Raw genomic sequence first — 25,691 nt, 5'->3', positions numbered from 1 at the left:
AGATCATTGTCATGCTGAAAGACCCAGCCACGTTTCATCTTCAATGCCCTTGCTGATGGAAGGAGGTTTTCAGTCAAAATCTCACGATACATGGCCCCATTCATTCTTTCCTTTACACGGATCAGTCGTCCTGGTCCCTTTGCAGAAAAACAGCCCCAAAGCTTGATGTTTCCACCCCCATGCTTCAGGTGTTCTTTGGATGCAACTCAGCATTCTTTGTCCTCCAAACACGACGAGTTGAGTTTTTACCAAAAAGTTATATTTTGGTTTCATCTGACGATATGACATTTTCCCAATCATCCAAATGCTCTCTAGCAAACTTCAGACGGGCCTGGACATGTACTGGCTTAAGCAGGGGGACACGTCTGGCACTGCAAGATTTGAGTCCCTGGTGGCGTAGTGTGTTACTGATGGGAGGCTTTGTTACTTTGGTCCCAACTCTCTGCAGGTCATTCACTAGGTCCCCCTGTGTGGTTCTGGGATTTTTGCTCACCGTTCTTGTGATAATTTTTACCACACGGGGTGAGATTTTGTGTGGAGCCCCAGATCGAGGGAGATTATCAGTGGTCTTGTATGTCTTCCATTTCCTAATAATTGCTCCCACAGTTGATTTCTTCAAACCAAGCTGCTTACCTATTGCAGATTCAGTCTTCCCAGCCTGGTGCAGGTCTACACTTTTGTTTCTGGTGTCCTTTGACAGCTCTTTGGTCTGGGCCATAGTGGCGTTTGGAGTGTGACTGTTTGAGGTTGTGGACAGGTGTCTTTTAATACAGGTAACGAGTGGAGGACAGAGGAGCCTCTTAAAGAAGTTGTTACAGGTCTGTGAGAGCCAGAAATCTTGCTTGTTTGTAGGTGACCAAATACTAATTTTTCACCATAATTTGCAAATAAATTCATAAAAAATCCTACAATGTGATTTTCTGGATTTTTTTTTCTCATTTTGTCTGTCATAGTTGAAGTGTACCTATGATGAAAATTACAGGCCTCTCTCATCTTTTTAAGTGGGAGAACTTGCACAATTGGTGGCTGACTAAATACTTTTTTGCCCCACTTTATTTCAAGGCCTACCTTCAAACTCAGTGCCTCTTTGCTTGACATCATGGGAAAATCAAAGGAAATCAGCCAGGACCTCAGAAAGACAATTGTAGACCTCCACAAGTCTAGTTCATCCTTGGGAGCAATTTCCAAACGCCTGAAGGTACCACATTCATCTGTACAAACAATAGTGCAAAAGTATAAACACCATGGGACCACGCAGCTGTCATACCGCTCAGGAAGGAGATGCGTTCTGTCTCCTAGAGATGAACATAATTTGGTGCGAAAAGCGCAAATCAATCCCAGAACAACAGCAAAGGACCTTGTGAAGATGCTAGAGGAAACAGGTACAAAAGTATTTATATCCACGGTAAAACGAGTCCTATATCGACATAACCTGAAAGGCCGCCCAGCAAGGAAGAAGCCACTGCTCCAAAACCGCCATAAAAAAGCCAGACTACGGTTTGCAACTGCACATGGGGACAAATCTCAAACTTTTTGGAGAAATGTCCTCTGGTCTGATGAAAAAAATAAAACTGTTGGGCCATAATGACCATTGTTATGTTTGGAGGAAAAAGGGGGAGGCTTGCAAGCCGAAGAACACCATCCCAACCGTGAAGCACCGGGTGGCAGCATCATGTTGTGGAGGTGATTTGCTGCAGGAGGGACTGGTGCACTTCACAAAATTGAAGGCATCATGAGGATGGAAAATTATGTGGATATATTGAAGCAACATCTCAAGACATCAGTCAGGAAGTTAAAGCATGGTCGCAGGTCGCAAATGTGTCTTCCAAATGGACAATGACCCCAAGCATACTTCCAAAGTTGTGGCTAAATGGCTAAGGACAACAAAATCAAGGTATTGGAGTGGCCATCACAAAGCCCTGACCTCAATCCTATAGAAAATGTGTGGGCAGAACTGAAAAAGCATGTGCTAGCAAAGAGGCCTACAAACCTGACTCAGTTACAACAGCTCTGTCAGGAGGAATGGGCCAAAATTCACCCCACTTATTGTGGAAAGATTGTGGAAGGCTACCCAAAACGTTTGACCCAAGTTTAACAATTGAAAGGCAATGCTACCAAATACTGTATGTAAACTCATGACCCAACTGGGAATGTGATGAAAAAAATAAAATCTGAAATAAATAATTCTCTCTACTATTATTCTGACATTTCACATTCTTAAAATAACGTGGTGATCCTAACTGACCTAAGAAAGAGACTTTTTACTAGGATTAAATGTTAGGAATTGTGAAAAACTGAGTTTAAATGTATTTGGCTAAGGTGTGTGTAAACTTCCGATTTCAACTGTTATATTAAGACGACCAATATAACATAAATATGTGCTTTGTCCATATTTCAGTTTGGATGTGAAATCTGTTATTCCATTCATTCAGAAAAATGTGTTTTGTTCACTGTGAATATATGTAGTTCCATTATTGCCGTACACTGTGATGATATGCTGGGGGATGCTGTACTCAACCCCATTAGGTAACTGTATAGGAAAGTGATGTGTTTTTTCCAGTGCAGCACCAGTGTGTCACAAGTGATTATGGTAATGTAAGCTCTAGCTTTATTTTTTGGTAACTTTGTTTCTGTATAGCTGGGGCTGACACTGAGGACTTGTGAAGAGCAGAATCAACAACCTCTGCATCATCAAGACAGTTCTTTGTGAGAAGGTGTTAATGGTGGAAAGTGTTAAACCATGTCTTAACAGCTGAAAAGTACTCCAAGTCAGAGCAGGTTCACTGAGGCCATGGCCCATTGAGTCTGAGCCTTTTGGGTAAACCACTGGCGTAAATCCGTAGTGGAAATGCACCATGGCTTGGAATAGCTTGTCAAAGAAGCGCTTTGTTCTTAGCAGGGATTTTTTTTTAAACCTTTATTTAACCAGGTAGGCTAACCAGGTAACCAGGTGTTTCCAGTTTCAGAGATTTTTGTAGATCGTTCCAGTCATTGGCAGCAGAGAACTGGAAGGAGAGGCGGCCAAAGAAAGAATTGGTTTTGGGGGTGACCAGAGAGATATACCTGCTGGAGCGCATGCTACAGGTGGGTGATGCTATGGTGACCAGCGAGCTGAGATAAGGGGGGACTTTACCTAGCAGGGTCTTGTAGATGACATGGATGACAGTGGGTTTGGCGACGAGTATGAAGCGAGGGCCAGCCAACGAGAGCGTACAGGTCGCAATGGTGGGTAGTATATGGGGCTTTGGTGACAAAACAGATTGCACTGTGATAGACTGCATCCAATTTGTTGAGTAGGGTATTGGAGGCTATTTTGTAAATGACATCGCCGAAGTCGAGGATTGGTAGGATGGTCAGTTTTACAAGGGTATGTTTGGCAGCATGAGTGAAGGATGCTTTGTTGCAAAATAGGAAGCCAATTCTAGATTTAACTTTTGATTGGAGATGTTTGATGTGGGTCTGGAAGGAGAGTTTACAGTCTAACCAGACACCTAGGTATTTGTAGTTGTCCACATATTCTAAGTCAGAGCCGTCCAGAGTAGTGATGTTGGACGGGCGGGCAGGTGCAGGCAGCGATCGGTTGAAGAGCATGCATTTAGTTTTACTTGTATTTAAGAGCAATTGGAGGCCACGGAAGGAGAGTTGTATGGCATTGAAGCTTGCCTGAAGGGTTGTTAACACAGTGTCCAAAGAAGGGCCAGAAGTATACAGAATGGTGTCGTCTGCGTAGAGGTGGATCAGAGACTCACCAGCAGCAAGAGCGACATCATTGATGTATACCGAGAAGAGAGTCGGTCCAAGAATTTAACCCTGTGGCACCCCCATAGAGACTGCCAGAGGTCCGGACAGCAGACCCTCCGATTTGACACACTGAACTCTATCAGAGAAGTAGTTGGTGAACCAGGCGAGGCAATCATTTGAGAAACCAAGGCTGTCGAGTCTGCCGATGGGGATGTGGTGATTGACAGAGTCGAAAGCCTTGGCCAGATCAATGAATACGGCTGCACAGTAATGTTTCTTATCGATGGCGGTTAAGATATCGTTTAGGACCTTGAGCGTGGCTGAGGTGCACCCATGACCAGCTCTGAAACCAGATTGCATAGCAGAGAAGGTATGGTGAGATTCGAAATTGTCGGTAATCTGTTTGTTGACTTGGCTTTCGAAGACCTTAGAAAGGCAGATATAGGTCTGTAGCAGTTTGGGTCAAGAGTCTCCCCCTCTTCAAAGAGATGACCGCAGCTGCTTTCCAATCTTTGGGAATCTCTGATGTCTGACTGATGGGGGAGGAGGGGTTATTGTCAGGAAATTGCTGTCAATGGTTGAGAGCTCAATGGTTTCATAACACCCATATAAATGTATCTTACATGAAAAAATCACAGAAAATTGTATTTTGTTTTGCTTTGGCATTGGCACTTGCTAAACTGGCAGGTAGGCAGGCCTATTGCAATAATACGCCAGAGATGACAGTGACCATGATCTTTAAATCAACTTTTGCAAAATATGGTTATGAAATGTACACATTAATAAAGATTTGCTCTTTGAATGAAAAGACTGTGAAACACTCACGTGGCTGTAGCCTACATTTTAATAACGGTTTGATTAATGATTATGCACTAGCCTTAACTGACATTCTTTTATGTAAAGACATTGTGGTGAGTTTGTAACCCATTTGTTCGTCGATGATAGAACATGTTACAAAGTAATAGAAAGTTGTTACAAAGTAACTGAGCGCCAGCCAGAGCGTCTCAATCTGATTGTGCTGTTTACGAGCCACATTGTCTGTCACATGTCGGGCTGAGCTGTGGCTTCACCGGGAAACGATACTAGCGGTTACATTCGTTCACGTGATTGTACGTTAATGCACGTCATCAAACCGTTGTCTCTTGTTTGTTGCCTGTTTGAGTTGAGCTGTCAGTTTAGTAAATAAAAAAAGAACCAAAATAATAAAAAACGAACAAAGCTAAATCAACAGAGAGACACCCACAACATTCGCTCTCATATATTTAGAATAGCCTACTGTTCGAGAGCAATTTGTGGATAACAACAATCAACGGAACATGGCTGGTGTGATGGCAGATTTTGGTAACTTCACTCACGCCGTTGTTCGAGCTATCCCCTCTTCCCTTGCTAAAGAGGCACTGAGGATGAACGTTTCGGACGTGGACCTGGAGAAAGCTCAGAGAGAACATGAGGTATACGTCGGGGTTCTGAAGCAGAAACTCGGGCTGGAGGTGATTGAACTCCCCGCCGACGAGTCTCTCCCGGACTGTGTGTTCGTGGAGGATGCTGCCGTGGTTTGCGGTGACACGGCTCTGATCACCAGACCCGGGGCAGAGAGCAGAAGGAAAGAGGTAAATATAGTATCTATTTATTTTAGAAAAACATGACTGTTGACCATGTGCTTATTTCGAGTATGGATCTATAAATCTATAGTCTACTGTTGTCATCTTTGGTTCATGATGCATGGAATATGTATCACTGTCAGAGCGCCATATCGAGGTCGTATGGCTACGATGTAACGGTAGCCTATACAAAGGAAGGGATATGTGATTAGCCATCATCAGAATGGAAACGCCCTGGAAAGACGACCAGATATGGTCACGCAAGGACCACTGTCCAACTTAAGTTTTAATTTATGTCCTGATTCCTGGCAGAAGTACGACCTTTGTCTGTTATAACAATAGAGTACATTATGAGCATAGTTCTCTAGCTACATGATGTGTGATGGAAAATGCGATTCTTTATAAAAACTGTTTTCTACCAAAACCTTTGATATGGGTAATACTGACAGCTGTCTAGTCAGATGTGAGCTGTCAACAGATATTGGGTTGTAGTCTGTGATTTCCTGTTTGCGAACAGTACTAGAGCACATTCAGTAATGAGGAGGCATGTGGATGTCATCATCTGACCAGTGAAAAAAGATGCATTCATTGAAACAGTCATAATTCCCAGGCAGAGAACTATTGGCGCAGATTAGTGCAATGCATGTCAATCCAATCTCTTCCCCATAATTTCCTCATCATCTTTTCCCCATATGCCGTATGAGTATGTCCACATTATAAACTACATACCCTTACAACCAATAAGTTATGCATGTACAAACAGCAGGCTATGGACAGGGGGGGTTTACTGCCTGTTTACTTAATTGTGTACCCTAATAAAGAAGACTGAATATAAACAGACTTAACATATTCACAGTATTTATGGGCACCGTGGGCTGCAGACTGACTGTGTGGTTCCATGTTGTCTGTGTGGTGACAGCGTGTTTGACGGTCGGACGGGCTCAGTGAAAGCCCATGTCGTATTGCATCAGTCACCTCTGCTGGGCTCTGGGGCTGCTAATGGGCCCAGTCCACACCAGTTGGAGATCTGTAAACCTCCTGGTAATCATGATGGCTCTCCACATACAGGACATGTATTGGTCAAAGGTTTGGTCAGCAGGACTATTTTGGATCTGACTAGTGTCTCCATGTAATGTAGGGCTCCCGAGTGGCACAGCGGTCTAAGGCACTGTATCTCAGTGCAAGAGGTGTCACTACAGACACTCTGGTTTGAACCCAGGCTGTATCACAACCGGCTGTGATTGGGAGTCCCATAGGGTGGCACACAATTGGCCCAGCCTCGTCTGGGTTTGGCCGGTGTAGGCCGTCATTGTAAATAAGAATTTGTTCTTAACTGACTTGCCTAGTTAAATAAAGGTAAAACATTTTTTACAAGGTGTATTGCTGCATCCAATGGAAAATGTATTGTTTGCTTAGAGATTTGTGATAATGTGACATTTAGCATTCATGAAGTCTTTATGACCATGCCATAAAGAGTCGTAATCCCCTAAGTCTAAGTATTATCGATATATGGTTGGTCACATTGGTGCCGTGACTTGAATCAAACAGCTGCTGGGGGTTACAGAGGTTGTGAAGGTTGTGAAGTCTAGCAGAGGTGGATGAGTGAACTATCCCTGCGTTAATAGACCTGAAGACTGGTGTTAGCTCCCAGAGCCCAGCGTTTAGTTCTGTGAGCTACAGTAATATGCTTTTTAGTCTCCACGGACAACCCGGGTTGGATACACGTGTTTAAAAGCTGTCCAATGCCTCTCACAATAAAAGGTTGTACCAATAAGACTGGATGGATTACAGTTACATTCATAAGAAGGGTATAGTTACACTTCAAATGCCATTCCCTCTAACCTGGGTTAGAAGAATCAATCGCTTTCACGCCACACATTTACTGTTTAGACCTCAGGGTTATTTAACATGCCTCTACAGTCTTTAATGTGGATTCTCTTCCTGTCTTTCTAATACCAAACAAACAGCCTGTTTTCTCTCTAATTGGCCCAGCCTCTGTCTTCTGATCTCAGAATCCCAGAGGTAAATGAGTCCACCAGCAGCATCAGTAAGGAGCTCATATATAATAGCCTATAGGTGTGTGTGTGTGTGTGACACCATGGGCGCAGCATTCACTGGTTTAACCAAGCTTTATTGGCTGGGCGATGGGGAAGAAACGGCAGTCTTCTGATCCTTCTCTGTATCCCAGAGCCTAGCTCTCTCAGCTAGTCATTTGTGACTGCCACATATACTGGTTAGATGTACTTGACTTCCTATAGATTTCCGGTTTCTACCAGTTTCATCAGTAATAGGGATTTGCCCTAAAATGTGTGATAGATTAGTGCTCTGATGAGAGGCACTGTCGAGATAGAGAGATAAACTGACTGCTTGTTGCGTAAGCAATCCTTAAAAGACCTAAGAAGAGAACTTAACATTTGTTTTACTAACAGACTGATGAGGACTACGCCCAAAGGGTTCCTCCAGTTCAGTCCAGAAAGATCATACGATAATAAATCCTGGTCTCATGTAACCCAATGGTGGAAGCTATTTCTACTGTATGCTCTTCACTTCAGAGGTTTAGATGAGCTTTACCAAGATTAAACCGGTGGCAGAATGTATGATCTGGTTTATCCTTGTGAAGTCCAGAGGCTTCTTCAACTAATATCATTTCATTGTAAAATTGGTATATAAAACCCATTACGGTAGTCAATGTGAGATTAATAATCCAAATGGAATCTACTCCAGTACCTTTATTCAGGTGTGAAGGTAGATTTCATTTCTTACCGCTACGTTCTCCCTGTGTGTGCAAGGTGATGCATGCAAACACTTTCTTTATAGCCTCGGTGTAATCATAGAATTACTTATAGAATCTCTATTCATTTCATAGGATTTCTGTGGGCCTGGGAGTCCTAGTACATGTGTCATATAACTTTTAACATGTATTACCTTTTAATGTAACGTAAACACAACCAGTCATGTTTAAATCTGTTTGTAAAACAATCACTTCAAAAAAGCCCTCCTGTAGGCTTTTGTCCACTCAAAATAATTTCAGTATCCAATCATTGCTCATCTGTTACAAAACACCTAAATGTGTACTGTAATGACATTCTGCTATTTTCATTAGGCCTACACTGGTAGCCTGAATTGGTGCATCCATTGCTCTCCACAGTGTCTCGGTGTCAGCCACTCATCTCCACTGTAAGAACATTTAAGAGCGTGTACCACACATTTTTCATGCAGCTGACATGCAGTAATGTTAGATAATGGCGTAATCGTCTATGCTGTAGTTTCCTTGGCATTTTGTGTTAATTATTGTGATTTACGGGTACGGCGTACCCCCACTATTTATTTTGCTGGACTGTATTGGCTTACTTTCACACCTGCCTTTAGTATATAAAGAAGTCCAAAAGGAATATAAGGTGTTTGTTTGGCAGAGTTCAGGATTTCTGATAACAGACATTGACCTTTGGTTCCTAGCTGTTAATTCTGGTTAGTTATGAACTGGGTGGGTTCACTCAACATTTATCATTTGGAACAAACCACGGGACATTCAGGTGGTACATTAAGTCACCCAATACCAGGCCTGGGTCAAATGCATAGAAATCAAATCTGATTATTGAGATGTGCTTGATTTAGCTTGGAGTTTGCACTTTTTGGGCTATTACAATAGTTTAATTGTACTGGCATCTGGGCGAACTACATCAAGTGCAGCTCAAACATTGTGAAAGTGTTTGACACATTTGTCCCAGCATGTAAAGGTCTGCTGCAGGCAAAGTTTCCTCTCCCAATGCAACAATTATCACACTATCTCATCTGTTGCGCTTGCATAACTGTGGAGTTTACCCTTCAGTTGGTTTTGGCTGTTGGTTACGCAATGGGAGTTGCATTTGATATGGATTCCCACTGACTCTTCTCTCACAGGGTTGTGTGTCCTTGTGTGCCTGTCTGTGGGTAAAACAGCTGATGTGTGTGTGTGACAGGCCAAGGGTTGTGTTGGTTTAATGTAGTCCCCTCTAACAAAGGGTTTCCCTTGTTCTGTGTTCCATGTGTTCTCAGCAACAGAAACAAAATATCACAAGCGTGACAGCGATTCCCTTTTAAAGCCTGTTTCATAAGTAAAGTTTGTTATGATTACTATGATGATGTCTGAAGAGCTTAGCCTTTTATTAACATCTAAGTAAAGTTAGACTGCGTTTTTACTGTTTTTAAACTCATTCATTAAAACACGCCAGAAGTTGTCACTGTGAACGTACTGTAATCTCCTCACAAGAACTCACCTTGAATCGGATGGAGTAGAAAAAGTGCACAGCTCAAGGCCTCTGCAATAGATTTCATATCAATGATATGAAGTGTCTGCATGGCTGGGCCCTGTCCAACCCAGCCTAATTAAGAAGTCCTGTCCAACCCAGCCTAATTAAGAAGTCCTGTCCAACCCAGCCTAATTAAGCAGTCCTGTCCAACCCAGCCTAATTAAGAAGTCCTGTCCAACCCAGTCTAATTAAGAAGTCCTGTCCAACCCAGCCTAATTAAGAAGTCCTGTCCAACCCAGCCTAATTAAGAAGTCCTGTCCAACCCAGCCTAATTAAGAAGTCCTGTCCAACCCAGCCTAATTAAGAAGTCCTGTCCAACCCAGTCTAATTAAGAAGTCCTGTCCAACCCAGCCTAATTAAGAAGTCCTGTCCAACCCAGTCTAATTAAGAAGTCCTGTCCAACCCAGTCTAATTAAGAAGTCCTATCTGAACCATTAGCTCTGACAGCAGCAGCAACATTGCCTTATCGATCGATATTGATGGATACTCTCAGTTATGAGTGCATTAGGATTGTATTACTCATGTGGCTTTCAGACCTCAAGGAATAGTGTGAGTGTGCATGCATGCGTACGTGTGTGTGTGTGGAACCGAGCAAGAATGCTTGTCGTGTGTGATTGTATACAGTGCCTTGCGAAAGTATTCGGCCCCCTTGAACTTTGCGACCTTTTGCCACATTTCAGGCTTCAAACATAAAGATATAAAACTGTATTTTTTTGTGAAGAATCAACAACAAGTGGGACACAATCATGAAGTGGAACAACATTTATTGCATACTTCAAACTTTTTTAACAAATCAAAAACTTAAAAATTGGGCGTGCAAAATTATTCAGCCCCCTTAAGTTAATACTTTGTAGCGCCACATTTTGCTGCGATTACAGCTGTAAGTCGCTTAGGGTATGTCTCTATCAGTTTTGCACATCGAGAGACTGAATTTTTTTCCCATTCCTCCTTGCAAAACAGCTCAAGCTCAGTGAGGTTGGATGGAGAGCATTTGTGAACAGCAGTTTTCAGTTCTTTCCACAGATTCTCGATTGGATTCAGGTCTGGACTTTGACTTGGCCATTCTAACACCTGGATATGTTTATTTTTGAACCATTCCATTGTAGATTTTGCTTTATGTTTTGGATCATTGTCTTTTTGGAAGACAAATCTCCGTCCCAGTCTCAGGTCTTTTGCAGACTCCATCAGGTTTTCTTCCAGAATGGTCCTGTATTTGGCTCCATCCATCTTCCCATCAATTTTAACCATCTTCCCTGTCCCTGCTGAAGAAAAGCAGGCCCAAACCATGATGCTGCCACCACCATGTTTGACAGTGGGGATGGTGTGTTCAGCTGTGTTGCTTTTACGCCAAACATAACGTTTTGCATTGTTGCCAAAAAGTTCAATTTTGGTTTCATCTGACCAGAGCACCTTCTTCCACATGTTTGGTGTGTCTCCCAGGTGGCTTGTGGCAAACTTTAAACAACACTTTTTATGGATATCTTTAAGAAATAGCTTTCTTCTTGCCACTCTTCCATAAAGGCCAGATTTGTGCAACATATTGTTTGATTGTTGTCCTATGGACAGAGTCTCCCACCTCAGCTGTAGATCTCTGCAGTTCATCCAGAGTGATCATGGGCCTCTTGGCTGCATCTCTGATCATTCTTCTCCTTGTATGAACTGAAAGTTTAGAGGGACGGCCATCTCTTGGTAGATTTGCAGTGGTCTGATACTCCTTCCATTTCAATATTATCGCTTGCACAGTGCTCCTTGGGATGTTTAAAGCTTGGGAAATCTTTTTGTATCCAAATCCTGCTTTAAACTTCTTCACAACAGTATCTCGGACCTGCCTGGTGTGTTCCTTGTTCTTCATGATGCTCTCTGCGCTTTTAACAGACCTCTGAGACTACACAGTGCAGGTGCATTTATACGGAGACTTGATTACACACAGGTGGATTGTATTCATCATCATTAGTCATTTAGGTCAACATTGGATCATTCAGAGATCCTCACTGAACTTCTGGAGAGAGTTTGCTGCACTGAAAGTAAAGGGGCTGAATAATTTTGCACGCCCAATTTTTCAGTTTTTGATTTGTTAAAAAAGTTTGAAATATCCAATAAATGTCGTTCCACTTCATGATTGTGTCCCACTTGTTGTTGATTCTTCACAAAAAAAATACAGTTTTATATCTTTATGTTTGAAGCCTGAAATGTGGCAAAAGGTCGCAAAGTTCAAGGGGGCTGAATACTTTCGCAAGGCACTGTATGTTTGTGTGTGTAGTTGAAACCTTCCATGTTGACGTCAATGGCCTCGTCAAAGGAGATGTCTTCCTTGGCTCTTATTGACTCTGACATATTAATTATACATATTAGTACAAAAACTGAAGTGACAGTTGAAGGTCAGGGAGGCAACAATTGCCAGAGAGAGCAGACATTAGCTATCAGTAAAACTGATCTACTCTTAATCAAATTCCAATCCCTTATCACTATAATAGGCCATGCCAAAAATATTAATAAATTAATAGTGTGTGATGCAGCTGTTGGCAGAATATCATTCAGAGAAGCTCTTATCTAGTAACACTCAGAACTTCTCAATTTCCTGTTTTACTGAGCTTATTAACTCAGCTTATGAGAAGAAAGAAGAACAAAGATCACTGAGGCTCAATTATCCAAACCTGGGATAGTTTAGGCAGAGCAGAGTTGTTTGGGTTGAGTGTTATTGTACTCGTAGCTGACTATATCATTTGTTCTTTCGTTCTCTCTCTTTCTCCTATTCTCTCTCTCTCTGCTCTCTCTAGATCTCTCGCTCTCTCTATCTCTCTCTCGCTCTCCTCTCTCTCTCTCTCTCTAGATCTCGCTCTCGCTCTCTCTCCTCTCTCTTTCTCTCATGATCGCTCTCTCTCCTCTCTCTCTCTAGATCTCGCTCTCTCTCCTCTCTCTTTCTCTCTAGATCGCTCTCTCTCCTCTCTCTCTCTAGATCTCGCTCTCTCTCCCCTCAATTCAATTCAATTCAAGGGGCTTTATTGGCATGGGAAACGTGTTAACATTGCCAAAGCAAGTGAGGTAGATAATATACAAAAGTGAAATAAACAATACAAATTAACAGTAAACATTACACATACAGAAGTTTCAAAACAATAAAGACATTAACAAATGTCATATTATATATCTATACAGTGTTTTAACAATGTACAAATGGTTAAAGTACACAAGATAAAATAAATAAGCATAAATATGGGTTGTATTTACAATGGTGTTGCCCTTTTCTCGTGGCAACAGGTCACAAATCTTGCTGCTGTGATGGCACACTGTGGAATTTCACCCAGTAGATATGGGAGTTTATAAAAATTGGATTTGTTTTCAAATTCTTTGTGGATCTGTGTAATCTGAGGGAAATATGTCTCTCTAATATGGTCGGTCATACATTGGGCAGGAGGTTAGGAAGTGCAGCTCAGTTTCCACCTCATTTTGTGGGCAGTGAGCACATAGCCTGTCTTCTCTTGAGAGCCATGTCTGCCTACGACGGCCTTTCTCAATAGCAAGGCTATGCTCACTGAGTCTGTACATAGTCAAAGCTTTCCTTAATTTTGGATCAGTCACAGTGGTCAGGTATTCTGCCGCTGTGTACTCTCTGTTTAGGGCCAAATAGCATTCCAGTTTGCTCTGTTTTTTTTGTTAATTCTTTCCAATGTGTCAAGTAATTATCTATTTGTTTTCTCATGATTTGGTTGGGTCTAATTGTGCTGCTGTCCTGGGGCTCTGTAGGGTGTGTTTGTGTACAGAGCCCCAGGACCGGCTTGCTTAGGGGACTTTTCTCCAGGTTCATCTCTCTGTAGGTGATGGCTTTGTTATGGAAGGTTTGGGAATCGCTTCCTTTTAGGTGGTTATAGAATTTAACGGCTCTTTTCTGGATTTTGATAATTAGTGGGTATCGGCTTAATTCTGCTCTGCATGCATTATTTGGTGTTCTACGTTGTACACAGAGGATATTTTTGCAGAATTCTGTGTGCAGAGTCTCAATTTGGTGTTTGTCCCATTTTGTGAAGTCTTGGTTGGTGAGCGGACCCCAGACCTCACAACCATAAAGGGCAATGGGCTCTATGACTGATTCAAGTATTTTTTAGTCAAATCCTAATTGGTATGTTGACATTTATGTTCCTTTTGATAGCATAGAATGCCCTTCTTGCCTTGTCTCTCAGATCGTTCACAGCTTTGTGGAAGTTACCTGTGGCGCTGATGTTTAGGCCAAGGTATGTATAGTTTTTTGTGTGCTCTAGGGCAACAGTGTCAAATCAAATCAAATTTAATTTGTCACATACACATGGTTAGCAGATGTTAATGCGAGTGTATCGAAATGCTTGTGCTTCTAGTTCCGACAATGCAGTAATAACAAGTAATCTAACTAACAATTCCAAAACTACTGTCTTGTACACAGTGTAAGGGGATAAAGAATATGTACATAAGGATATATGAATGAGTGATGGTACAGAGCAGCATAGGCAAGATACAGTAGATGGTATCGAGTACAGTATGTACAAATGAGATGAGTATGTAAACAAAGTGGCATAGTTTAAAGTGGCTAGTGATACATGTATTACATAAGGATGCAGTCGATGATATAGAGTACAGTATATACGTATGCATATGAGATGAATAATGTAGGGTAAGTAACATTATATAAAGTAGCATTGTTTAAAGTGCTAGTGATATATTTACATTTCCCATCAATTCCCATTATTAAAGTGGCTGGAGTTGAGTCAGTGTCAGTGTGTTGGCAGCAGCCACTCAGTGTTAGTGGTGGCTGTTTAACAGTCTGATGGCCTTGAGATAGAAGCTGTTTTTCAGTCTCTCGGTCCCAGCTTTGATGCACCTGTACTGACCTCGCCTTCTGGATGATAGCGGGGTGAACAGGCAGTGGCTCGGGTGGTTGATGTCCTTGATGATCTTTATGGCCTTCCTGTGACATCGGGTGGTGTAGGTGTCCTGGAGGGCAGGTAGTTTGCCCCCGGTGATGCGTTGTGCAGACCTCACTACCCTCTGGAGAGCCTTACGGTTGAGGGCGGTGCAGTTGCCATACCAGGCGGTGATACAGCCCGCCAGGATGCTCTCGATTGTCTAGATAGTTTGTATTGAATACAGCTCATAACATATAACTTAATAAGGCTAACCATGTGATTACTCACTCTGATAAGATTCATGGGATAGTTCTTATGATGGGTTTATATCCTGTGATTTGTAACATATTGGGGGATGTGACATAGGGTTGTTTATATAGCTGTTTATATAGGTGTTTATATTTTTTAAATTTAACTAGGCAAGTCACTTAAGAACACATTCTTATTTACAATGACAGCCTAGGGACAGTGGGTTAACTGCCTGTTCAGGGGCAGAACGACAGATTTTGACCTTGCCAGTTCGGGGATTTGATCCACCAACCTTTGTTACTGGCCCAACACTCTAACCACTTGGCTACCTACCGCCCCTTATATATGCTTATATAGCTGTTTATAAAGCTTTGTGATAGTTCTGTGCCAGTTCTTTTCATATTCACCTAGTTCATGAATAGACACACCTGTAGCCAGAGCCAGACAGTGACCTTTTAATAGCAGGTTAGTACCCGTTTAATATTCAACTGAATAGACCACAACAACCTCAGTCATAACACAGCCATAATACCACTGAGGTTGAACTTCAGGAAGAGGATGGACAGAGGAAGTCTGCCTCTTCTCCACAGACACAATATCTAAGCCCACTTCTCCAGACCTAATATTTAGGCTCAGGAGCTTTTTATAGTTTATTTATCCCCACCTTATCCTGCTTTCTTCCTCGGTCATCCCTCACAGCACCATTTACCCGAGCCAGCCCCAGCGTTCAGCCCCAGCGTTCAGCCCCAGCGTTCAGCCCCAGCGTTCAGCCCCAGCTCCAGCCTGCACAGAGGCCCTGTTTTGACAAGACAGGCTGCAGATACAGATTTCCCGCCGCTCTCTACTTTTATAAGACATCCTGTACGGAATCGACCTGGTTTTCTTCTGGGGGCCTTGACAACCGTGTCTGAAGGAGGTGGGACAGGAGGGGATGGGGTAGGGCTGGCACAATACCATATAACCATGTAACTGACGGTTATTGATGAAGACCATCAGGAAAAACATTTTGTTTTTGGGGGGAGGTGACAAACAGCTGACTGAAAATGAGACGTCCGAGCATTCGTGCGGTTGAGTTTGTTTTTGCGGTAACATAAACTCTTAAAAATGTGATAAAACTTTGTAGCTCCTTGCTGAAACAATCAAAGTGTTGTATTATGCCATCATTGACTTAAATGGGGAACCCCGTTCTATTCATTCTATTTCTATGGCAGCACATGCAGTCAGAAGCTGAGGAGAGGTGAAATGTGCACCTTAAAAGCGGTTATTACGGTGACTGAGGTTATTTGGTTGGCCAATTACTGTCATCCATGACCATCACAGAGCTAGTGAGGGGGAGTGTCTTGAACCCATCAACTACAATAGATATGGGACAGGCAGGGTCAAGTTGTCTTGGTTTCCCCAACTGACTGACACATTCCTAATACTACCCGTTTAACCTGCTGGGGTCTACACTGGTTGAGGTTGGAGAAGGTCTGTTTGTATTTGTCTTTCTCTGCCACATTGTCTTGCTATCTCATATCTGTCATCTCCCTCGGTCCTCTTTCTCTCTTACACTCACTCTCCCTCCCTTACCCTTCCTACTGTCTTTTTTTAAGACAGACATACAACACAGGGCCCTTCTGCGTGCCGTGTGTCTGTCAGGGTTGTGTAAAGCGTGCATGTGAACAGACCAATCTCTCTCCACCACCACCCCTGATCATAGATGCACTCTGCCCTTCTCTCGCCCCCCAGCTCCCCCCTCCCCGGGCTGGTAGACAGCTGCGGGACACTTGCGAACAGAAATCCCTCTCAGCCCTAGGGCAACCAGGTCATGGTCAACTGTCACCGGGGGTGTGCGAGGGGAGAGGGAGAGAGGGACAGAGAGAAGCCAGGGGGGAAAAAAAGAAGCCATATTACAACCTACTGTATGTGATAATTGCATTGTTTTCTCTATAACTTGTTAGTTCATATGCCTTTGATATAGTGGCAGAATAAATTTGTTACAAAACCGGAGAGCAACATCTGTATGAATTTATGGTTGGATCAGAATCGCCGTTATAATGATTGGCCAATATGGAGAATGTATGTAAAAAAGTAAGTCAAAATCCCTATCTCCATCCATGGCTAATTTAGGAAAGGGACAATTTTAGCTAGTTAGCTAGGCACCGGAGGACAACGACACAACAAGATTCAACAATTCAACTTTTCTTTCAATGACGTTTAGCTTCTATTGTGATGTGATTGGTGTGAAGCCAAATCCAAACTGGCTTTCATTGACACTTTTTTTCTGGTGCGCAAGGAGCATTCACAGCTGAGCTCACTCAGTTTAGCTCAATGCTGATTGGCTATTATTTCATACTTTTTTTTAATCAAGGGAGGCCAAATGCTAAAATGTTTTAAATAGTTTTTTTCCCTCATCAACAAATTCACAGTACCCCATAATGACAAAGCAAAAATAGGTTTTTAGACATTTTTGCAAAAAATAAATAAATAAACTGAAACTGAAAGATCATCTCAAGCTCTGTCATGTTGGATGGGGAGTGTTGCTGAAAACAGCTATTTTCACGTCTCTCCAGAGATCGATCAGGTTCAAGTCAGGGCTCTGACTGGACCACTCAAGGACATTGAGACTTGTCCCGAGGCCACTCCTGCATTGTCTTGGCTGTGTGTTTAGGGTTGTTGTCCTTTTGGAAGGTGAACCTTTGCCCCAGTCTGAGGTCCTGAGCGCTCTGGAGCAGGTTTTCATCAAGGATCTCTCCGTACATTTCTCTGTTCCTCTTTGCCTCAATCTTGACTAGTCTCCCAGTCCCTGTCACTGAAAAACATCGCCCCTGCATGATGCTGCCACCACCATGTTTCACCGTAGGGATGGTGCCAGGTTTCCTCCAGACGTGACGCTTGGCATTCAGGCCAAAGAGTTCAATCTTGGTTTCATCAGACCAGAGAACCTTGTTTCTCATGGTCTGAGAGTCTGTAGGTGCCTTTTGGCAAACTCAAAGCGGGCTCTCATGTGCCTTTTACTGAGGAGTGGCTTCCATCTGGCCACTCTACCATAAAGAACTGATTGGTGGAGTGCTGCAGAAATGGTTGTGTTTCTAGAAGGTTCTCCCATCTCTACAGAGGAACTCTGTCAGAGTGACCATTGTGTCCTTGGTCACCTCCCTTACCAAGGCCCTTCTCCCCCGATTGCTCAGTTTGGCCTTGCGGGCAGCTCTAGAAATTGTCTTGGTGGTTCCCAACTTCTTCCATTTATGAATGATGGAGGCCACTGTGTTCTTGGGGACCTTCAATGCTGCAGAATTTTTTTGGTACCCTTCCCCAGATCTGTGCCTCAACACAACCCTGTCTCGGAACTCTACGGACAATTCCTTCGACCTCATAGCTTGGTTTTTACTCTGACATGCACTGTCAACTATAGGACCTTATATAGAGGTGTGTGCCTTTCCAAATCATATCCAATCAAGTGAATTTGCCACAGGTGTACTCCAATGGAAACAGGATGCACCTGAGCTCAATTTTGAGTCTCATAGCAAAGGGTCTGAATACTTATGTGAATAAGTATATTTTTATTTTGAATAAATTTACAACAATTTCTAAAAATCTGTTTTCACATTGCCAATATGGAGTATTGTGTGTAGATTGCTGATGATTATTTATGCTTTATTCATTTTAGAATAAAGCTGTAACGTAACAAAGTGTGGAAAAAGTCAAGGGGTCTGAATACTTTCCAAAGGCACTGTATACATTATTTTAATAGCAAGACAATGTAAAGTCCATTATTTCACTGAAGAATATGAAGTAAGTTGTTTGAGAAGGTTTGAATCCTAAGCAACCTGCATACACATTGTTTGAAATACAATAGACCAACATAGCTACTGTAGTAGGTCAAAGCTGTGCTGGAAAACCTGGGTAGAGTATGGGTGGAGTAGGCATTGTATTGCTCATGTGAATTTCCTTTCTTTTTCAGCTTCAGACCAATGCCTACTTCTCACTTAAAACACAGTTTGTTTTTAATTTCCATGGATTTTACACCGGAAGGTGATTTTCTGTTGAAGAGGAACTGCACCCGCTGATTTGGTCTTGTTTTTTGGCTTGCTCCTCAAGAAATGCTGGTGGCCATGACAGAAGCCAAACGTGAGTTGGCTTGGCGGTGTGGTTTGATGTTGGTGTTTCTTAGGTGTGTCCTTGCCACCACCAGGACACACCCATCTATCAGAACCTTGCCCACAGCTGGAAACAGCTCAATCACAACAAACAAACCTCCTGCAGGTTGAGTTCAATAACTACAGTATAAGGTGAGATGCCGGAGGAAGCTTTTATTTATTTAGTCTTTATTTAATCATGGAAAACCCATTCAGACGTATGCCCTGATCACAGCAACAGCAGTCAAATAACAGCAAATTACCTTTGAATAGGTCAGTAGCCCACAAGGTAATATGAGAAGAATGCAATTGCAGAATTAATGTACCTTTTCTAATCTAAGTGTTTTGATAACTTTCATATGTAGTAACAGATCCATATAGAATAAACAACCCTTTACATAATACCACAAAAGCAGTGTTCATTTTTCATTGTCATTTCCAGTCGACACAGATACTGTGCAAACATGTCAGAGTGGTCATACGGCTGTGGCGGTCATGACATTTTGTTTGGTGGTAATGGAATACCTTGGCAAACATGTCAGAGTGGTCATACGGTCTAGGGCTGTGGCGGTCATGACATTGTCATGACCTGACCATTAATGAACATTGTTTGCAGCATAGAAGCTGCAAACAAGCCACTGATGTGCGCCTTTGGAATGTCTACATTTAAAAAATTATAATAACTCAATTTAATTTACACCATCACAATAAATGCATTATTTATTTTAGTCAGGTCTAAAGAAACGTTATGAAGAAAAGGAATTTCAGAAAAACAGAATAGAGGTCGACCGATTATAATTTTTCAACGCCAATACCGATTATTGGAGGACCGATTAATCGGCCGATTTGAAATAAAAAAATAAAAATATATATATTAAAAAATGCATAATGACAATTACAACAATACTGAATGAACACTTATTTTAACTGTATGGGGCAAAAAAAACTGTGGGGCAAAAAAGTATTTAGTCAGCCACCAATTGTGCAAGTTCTCCCACTTAAAAAGATGAGGCCTGTAATTGTCATCATAGGTACACTTCAACTATGACAGACAAAATTAGAAAAAAAAAGACCAAATACTTATTTTCCACCATAATGTGCAAATAAATTCATTAAAAAAAACTACAATGTGATTTTTTTCTTTTTTTTCCTCATTTTGTCTGTCATAGTTGAAGTGTACCTATGATGAAAATTACAGGCCTCTCTCATCTTTTTAAGTGGGAGAACTTTCACAATTGGTGGCTGACTAAATATTTTTTTGCACCACTGTAATACATCAATAAAATCAATTTAGCCTCAAATAAATAATCAATAAATATTCAATTTGGTTTAAATAATGCAAAAACAAAGTGTTGGAGAAGAAAGTAAAAGTGCAATATGTGCTATGTAAGAAGGCTAACGTTTAAGTTCCTTGCTCAGATATGAAAGCTGGTGGTTCCTTTTAACATGAGTCTTCAATATTCCCAGTTAAGAAGTTTTAGGTTGTAGTTATTATAGGAATTAAAGCACTATTTATCTCTATACCATTTGTGTTTTGTTTACCTTTGACTATTGGATGTTCTTATAGGCACTATAGTATTGCCAGTGTAATAGTATAGCTTCCGTCCCTCTCCTCGCCCCTAACTGGGCTCGAACCAGGAACACATCGACAACAGCCACCCTCGAAGCATCGTTACCCATCGCTCCACAAAAGCCGCAGCCCTTGTAAAGCAAGGGGAACAACTACTGAGTGACGTCACCGATTGAAACGCTATTAATGCGCACCCCGCTAACTAGCTAGCCATTTCACATCGGTTACACCAGCCTAATCTCGGGAGTTGATAGGCTTGAAGTCATAAACAGCGCAATGCTTGAAGCACAGTGAAGAGCTGCTGTCAAAACACACAAAAGTGCTGTTAGAATGAATGCTTACAGAAATACGAGCCTTTGGTCATTAATATTATTGAATCCAGAAACTATCATTTCGAAAACAAAACGTTTATTCTTTCAGTGAAATACAGAACCATTACGTATTTTATCTAACGGGGTGCATCCATCCAAGTCTAAATATTTCTGTTACATTGCACAACCGTCAGTGTTATGTCATAATTCTGGCAAATTAGTTCGCAACGAGCCAGGCGGCCCAAACTGTTGCATATACCCTTACTCTGCGTGCAATGAACGCAAGCGAAGTAACACAATTTCCCTAGTTTAATATTGCCTGCTAACCTGTATTTCTTTAAACTAAATAAGCAGGTTTAATAAAATATACTCCTGTGTATTGATTTTAAGGAAGACATTGATGTTTATGGTTAGGTACATTCGTGCAATGATTGTGCTTTTTTTGCAAATGCGCTTTTGTTAAATCATCCCGTTTGGCAAAGTTGGCTGTCTTTGTTAGGAAGAAATAGTCTTGACACAGTTCGCAACGAGCCAGGCGGCCCAAACTGCTGCATATACCCTGACTCTGTTGCACAGAACGCAAGAGAAGTGACACAATTTCCCTAGTTAAAAGAAATTCATGTTAGCAGGCAATATTAACTAAATATGCAGGTTTACTTGTGTATTGATTTTAAGAAAGGCATTGATTTTTTTATTTTACCTTTATTTAACTAGGCAAGTCAGTTAAGAACAAATTCTTATTTTCAATGACGGCCTAGGAACAGTGGGTTAACTGCCTGTTCAGGGGCGGAACAACAGATTTGTGCCTTGTCAGCTCGGGGATAGGAACTTGCAACCTTTCGGTTACTAGTCCAACGCTCTAACCACTAGGCTACCCACTAGGCTACTAGGTACACATTGGTGCAACGACAGTGATTTTTTCGTGAATGCGCTTGTTAAATCACCCGTTCGGAAAAGTAGGTTATGATTCAATGATAATTTAATTTTGTATGCAGCGCAGGACAAGCTAGATAAACTAGTAATATCATCAACCATGTGTAGTTAACTGGGACGGCAGGGTAGCCTAGTGTGGCGGTAATACGATCACCGCAACAGCCCTAGTCATACCTTTCTGTGCGGTGTCCCATATACAACAGGAGTTCCCTGATCCTGGTGCAGAATACACAGTGTTTTTCCCTCCCCATATTGACTGATACCATTCAATTGAATAATAAAAAAGACAATACAAGTAGAATGTTAAGGCCGAGTGCCAGATCTCTCTCCATTCAGAGACATCAGTATCAAGTCCATTTGTCAATCTCGACATCACATCATCTTGCAAGTCTCCATGTGCTGGCTCCATACATGTTTCTCTGAACACATAGTCAATGTTCTATTCTATTACCAATGGCAGTTAGTTAGGATGGGTAATATCTGACACACAAACAGGTACTATGTTGAAGTTTGAACAGCTCAGATAAAACCTACTCAGTGATGGTCTCCCCATCAAACGACTGAGGCTGTTGTCTGGCAAAAGCTTCTCCAGTCCATCTGTAGAAATAGGCAGAGTTGAGACAAAGTTAGTCAGTGACACATGGAATGAAAAGGGTGTTGCTATTACTGGACATTTGTGCTGTACTGTATTATTAGTAATCACGTGTTGAGTGAATGTATTGAGTGCCAGTTCTCTCTGCATCTCATGCATCTGTGAACACATACACACACAGTTACTGTTCTATTAACAATGGCAGTTAGGGATATGTGATATTCGACACACAAACATATACTATGTTGAAGTTTGAACAGGTCAGACTAAACCTACATAATAATTTTCTCCCCATCGACGAAACACAATGACAATGTTAAAGTAGGAAAATAATTAGTAGGAAACAACGTTGCCATATTATGATATCGTAGAATTTACTTCATAGAGATGGCAATGTTGCCATTACTGTTGCTAGAAAAGTTTGTCTAAAATCGCTAGCAATGCTAATGTTAGCTAGCTAAAATACGGTGGTCCCCTCAATCTTAGTTAGCTGGCTAAAGTTATACTGCATCTAAAGTCAATCGGGCAACATCACAATCATGATAAAAGTTTCCTACTAATTATTTGCATTCTTTTGAAATGTTATCCAAATAAGTTCCAAATCCGAGTTGTATTGCTGTAGCTAGCTAGTTACGTATCTACTTAACGCCAGCTATGCTAGCAATGATAGTGATAATGATTATCAAAATATACATAACCAGATACATAATCAGCAGTCTATGGTCTCGCTACCAGTATACTCCCCACCACTGGGGACCAACAAATTCCAACCACCTATTCCGCAAGATATTTGGCAGGGCATGCAAACTAGAGTTGGTCAATCCGTATAGCTAGGGCTTTTCAGTCTCAAACGGCCGCGTTGAGAGTGATGAAACAACGGAGCTCCATTCAATGAAGGGTACCGAATTGGGTAGATTTGCATGTGGAGTTTGGCAAAATGGGGCATGATTTGTTGACATAATTGTAATGTTTACACTTTGTAGTCAACCGTGACAATAGAATACATGTTTCTGATTCATATTGTTGCCACGTGGGCTTTGTTGTTTTTTAGGGACAGTCACTTAATGCAGTGCTTTTGTTTTTCTCTTGGGAGGAATGTTTACTAGGTATGAAAAGGAAATTCATATTTATTGTGTGCTTTTTTGAGTATATTAGATATGAGAAAGAAACAGTGGCATACATTTAGACTAGAGTAAAGCTGTCAGGTATTCAATTGGTTGTTGTGGGTTTGTATGCCTTGCAGCGTGTTCCTCCAATGAATAGCTGATGGAGGAGAATTGACAGTGTGTGTGCAGGCAGAGTAGCCATCAAACAACTGGATGGACTACTGAGGCAGAGCTGCCTATACAATATGCAGTGCTCATACTCTAAACTAAATAAATGTAATGACCCAGTGTTTGTGACATGATTGTTGTTGTCACCCATCACTGCTTTATTAGAGGGACAAGCCATTGCAAATTAAGACATCTCTACCAGCTAAAAATGCATATCTCTGTATCACTACAAAATCATGAACCTTTCAATACAAGACCGTTTCATTCACACAGAACATCTATTAAAAGATATTGAAGTGCTGATTGCACTCACACCTGAACATTCTTTCAAATTCCTTGTAAGAAGCACTGTAATTTGACATGTCAGTTCCAGTTGGCGTGGTCCATAGTACTAAGCAGCACATTCTCTCTGGGACATGGAACCTTTAATAAACTTTCACCCCCATTACTCACAGGGCTGAGTTTGGTGTTTACATGCCAACATTAAGCCAACATGAACAAGACCCCTGAGGTTAACCCGCCTGTGGATCCCAGCACAGCACCTCCAACCCAACATCTGCTTCAACACAGATCAGGGCTATGAATAGACCTGTAGGCCTGACTGGGCCACTAACTAAGCTCCCTGTACTGTGCTCAACCATGCCAGTCAGTATTACAGCAGAAAGATGTCTGATTTAACCCTGTGCTAGGAATTTGAACATTCATTTTTGAGGATTAGCATGTACATACACACATTAGGGCTGGGTGAGTTGGCCAAAATAGCATATCACTGTATACATTTTTTTGACACTATTTCACTGTATTTTATGTTTTTCAATAATAAAAGTTCTAAATGTGCTTTATGAGTAGTGTGTGAACCTAGGGTGCCAACACACATTCTAAGTGATTTCAATGGGTCTTTCTCCATTGTTTGTTTTATACTGTTCAATTCAACCCCCCCAAAAATGTCAGCCTTTTCATAAATGTATGCATTTCCTGCACTCATTTGAGGTCATTTCCACACTGTCACGTAGGGCTGCACAATATGGGCAAGCAATTTAGGCCTTATTTTTAACAACATTTTGCAATTGTATTCACTTGGGTGAACTGTTGGAATCATCGAAATAGAATGATTATTCTAATTCTATAGTTAGAATATAATAGTGGGCACTTTGAATACAGTGTTTGACATGACAGTGAATGAAAATGCCAGGAGGAGTTTTGACATTGTAGGAACCAAAGTGTTGTGTTTCCTAGGGGACCCTATAATATTTGTATAATGGAGACACAGGGAGTCAGGAAGAAGGTGCAGTTGGTGAGTTAAATATAAAGGAACATGGAGCGATACAAAACAAGAAGTGTCTGACATGAAAACAGAAACAATGGCATGATGAGTGACAACAATGGAGCGCTAGAATAAGGAGTAATCAGGGAGGTGATGATGTCCAGGTGTGCCTAATGGTGAGGCGCAGGCGTGCGTAATGAAGGTTGCCAGGTGTGCTAATGATGGGTTGCCAGGACCGGTGGTTAGTAGACCACCGGCATCGAGTGTTGGAGGGAGCAAGCGAGAGTAGACCTGACACTTTGGCTACACTGAATGTTTTTTCTTAGCTACTTTATGTAGCGAACATATTCCTCTAGCAATTAGCATTAGCGGCTAACATGATTTAGGCCCAACTTCCTAAGAAAAGACACTAACCATTTGCAGATGTAAGAAACACAAACTAATAGTGTAATTATATAACAATAGTGGATTTATATTAAGAAGCAAAGTGAAAACAGCATCGTTGTCATCAACATTGTTGCATGTGCTGCATTGACCATGCAGATGGAACGCAAGTGTCTCGTGTTCGAGGAACAACAAATTGCACTCCTTGAGTGACGGGGCTAGGTCTATGCGGAAAGCAGCATGGAGAGAGAGCGAGCAGAGAGAGATGATTCAAGTAGCGGAGTAAACTATAAAAATAGGCGTTACACACAGCATATTACATTTAACAAATCAAACATTCAAATACCGTTATAGAAGGTAACATAAAAACCCAAACTGGACCATGCATCAATACCGGTATATCGTAAAATATGATATTTATTAGTATTTTTTTATTTAACCTTTTATTTAACTAGGCAAGTCAGTTATTAAGAACACATTCTTATTTG

At 41.6% G+C, this 25,691-nt stretch overlaps 1 protein-coding gene across 1 annotated transcript; it reads left to right on the top strand.

Moving 5' to 3' along the window:
• Positions 1–4,805: 4,805 nt before the first annotated feature.
• LOC139409461 (N(G),N(G)-dimethylarginine dimethylaminohydrolase 1-like) lies at positions 4,806–19,087 on the top strand. Its single transcript, XM_071154637.1, has 2 exons — positions 4,806–5,351; positions 18,701–19,087. Exons 1-2 carry the CDS (start codon positions 5,058–5,060, stop codon positions 18,773–18,775), a joined length of 369 nt encoding a protein of 122 aa, XP_071010738.1. The 5' UTR covers positions 4,806–5,057; the 3' UTR covers positions 18,776–19,087.
• Positions 19,088–25,691: the final 6,604 nt, after the last annotated feature.

This window comes from Oncorhynchus clarkii, chromosome 5, assembly GCF_045791955.1.
Source record: "Oncorhynchus clarkii lewisi isolate Uvic-CL-2024 chromosome 5, UVic_Ocla_1.0, whole genome shotgun sequence".
Classification (NCBI taxonomy): Eukaryota; Metazoa; Chordata; class Actinopteri; order Salmoniformes; family Salmonidae; genus Oncorhynchus; species Oncorhynchus clarkii.
The sequence above is the reverse complement of the archived record's forward strand: the minus strand, read 5'-3'. Positions and strand labels throughout refer to the sequence as shown.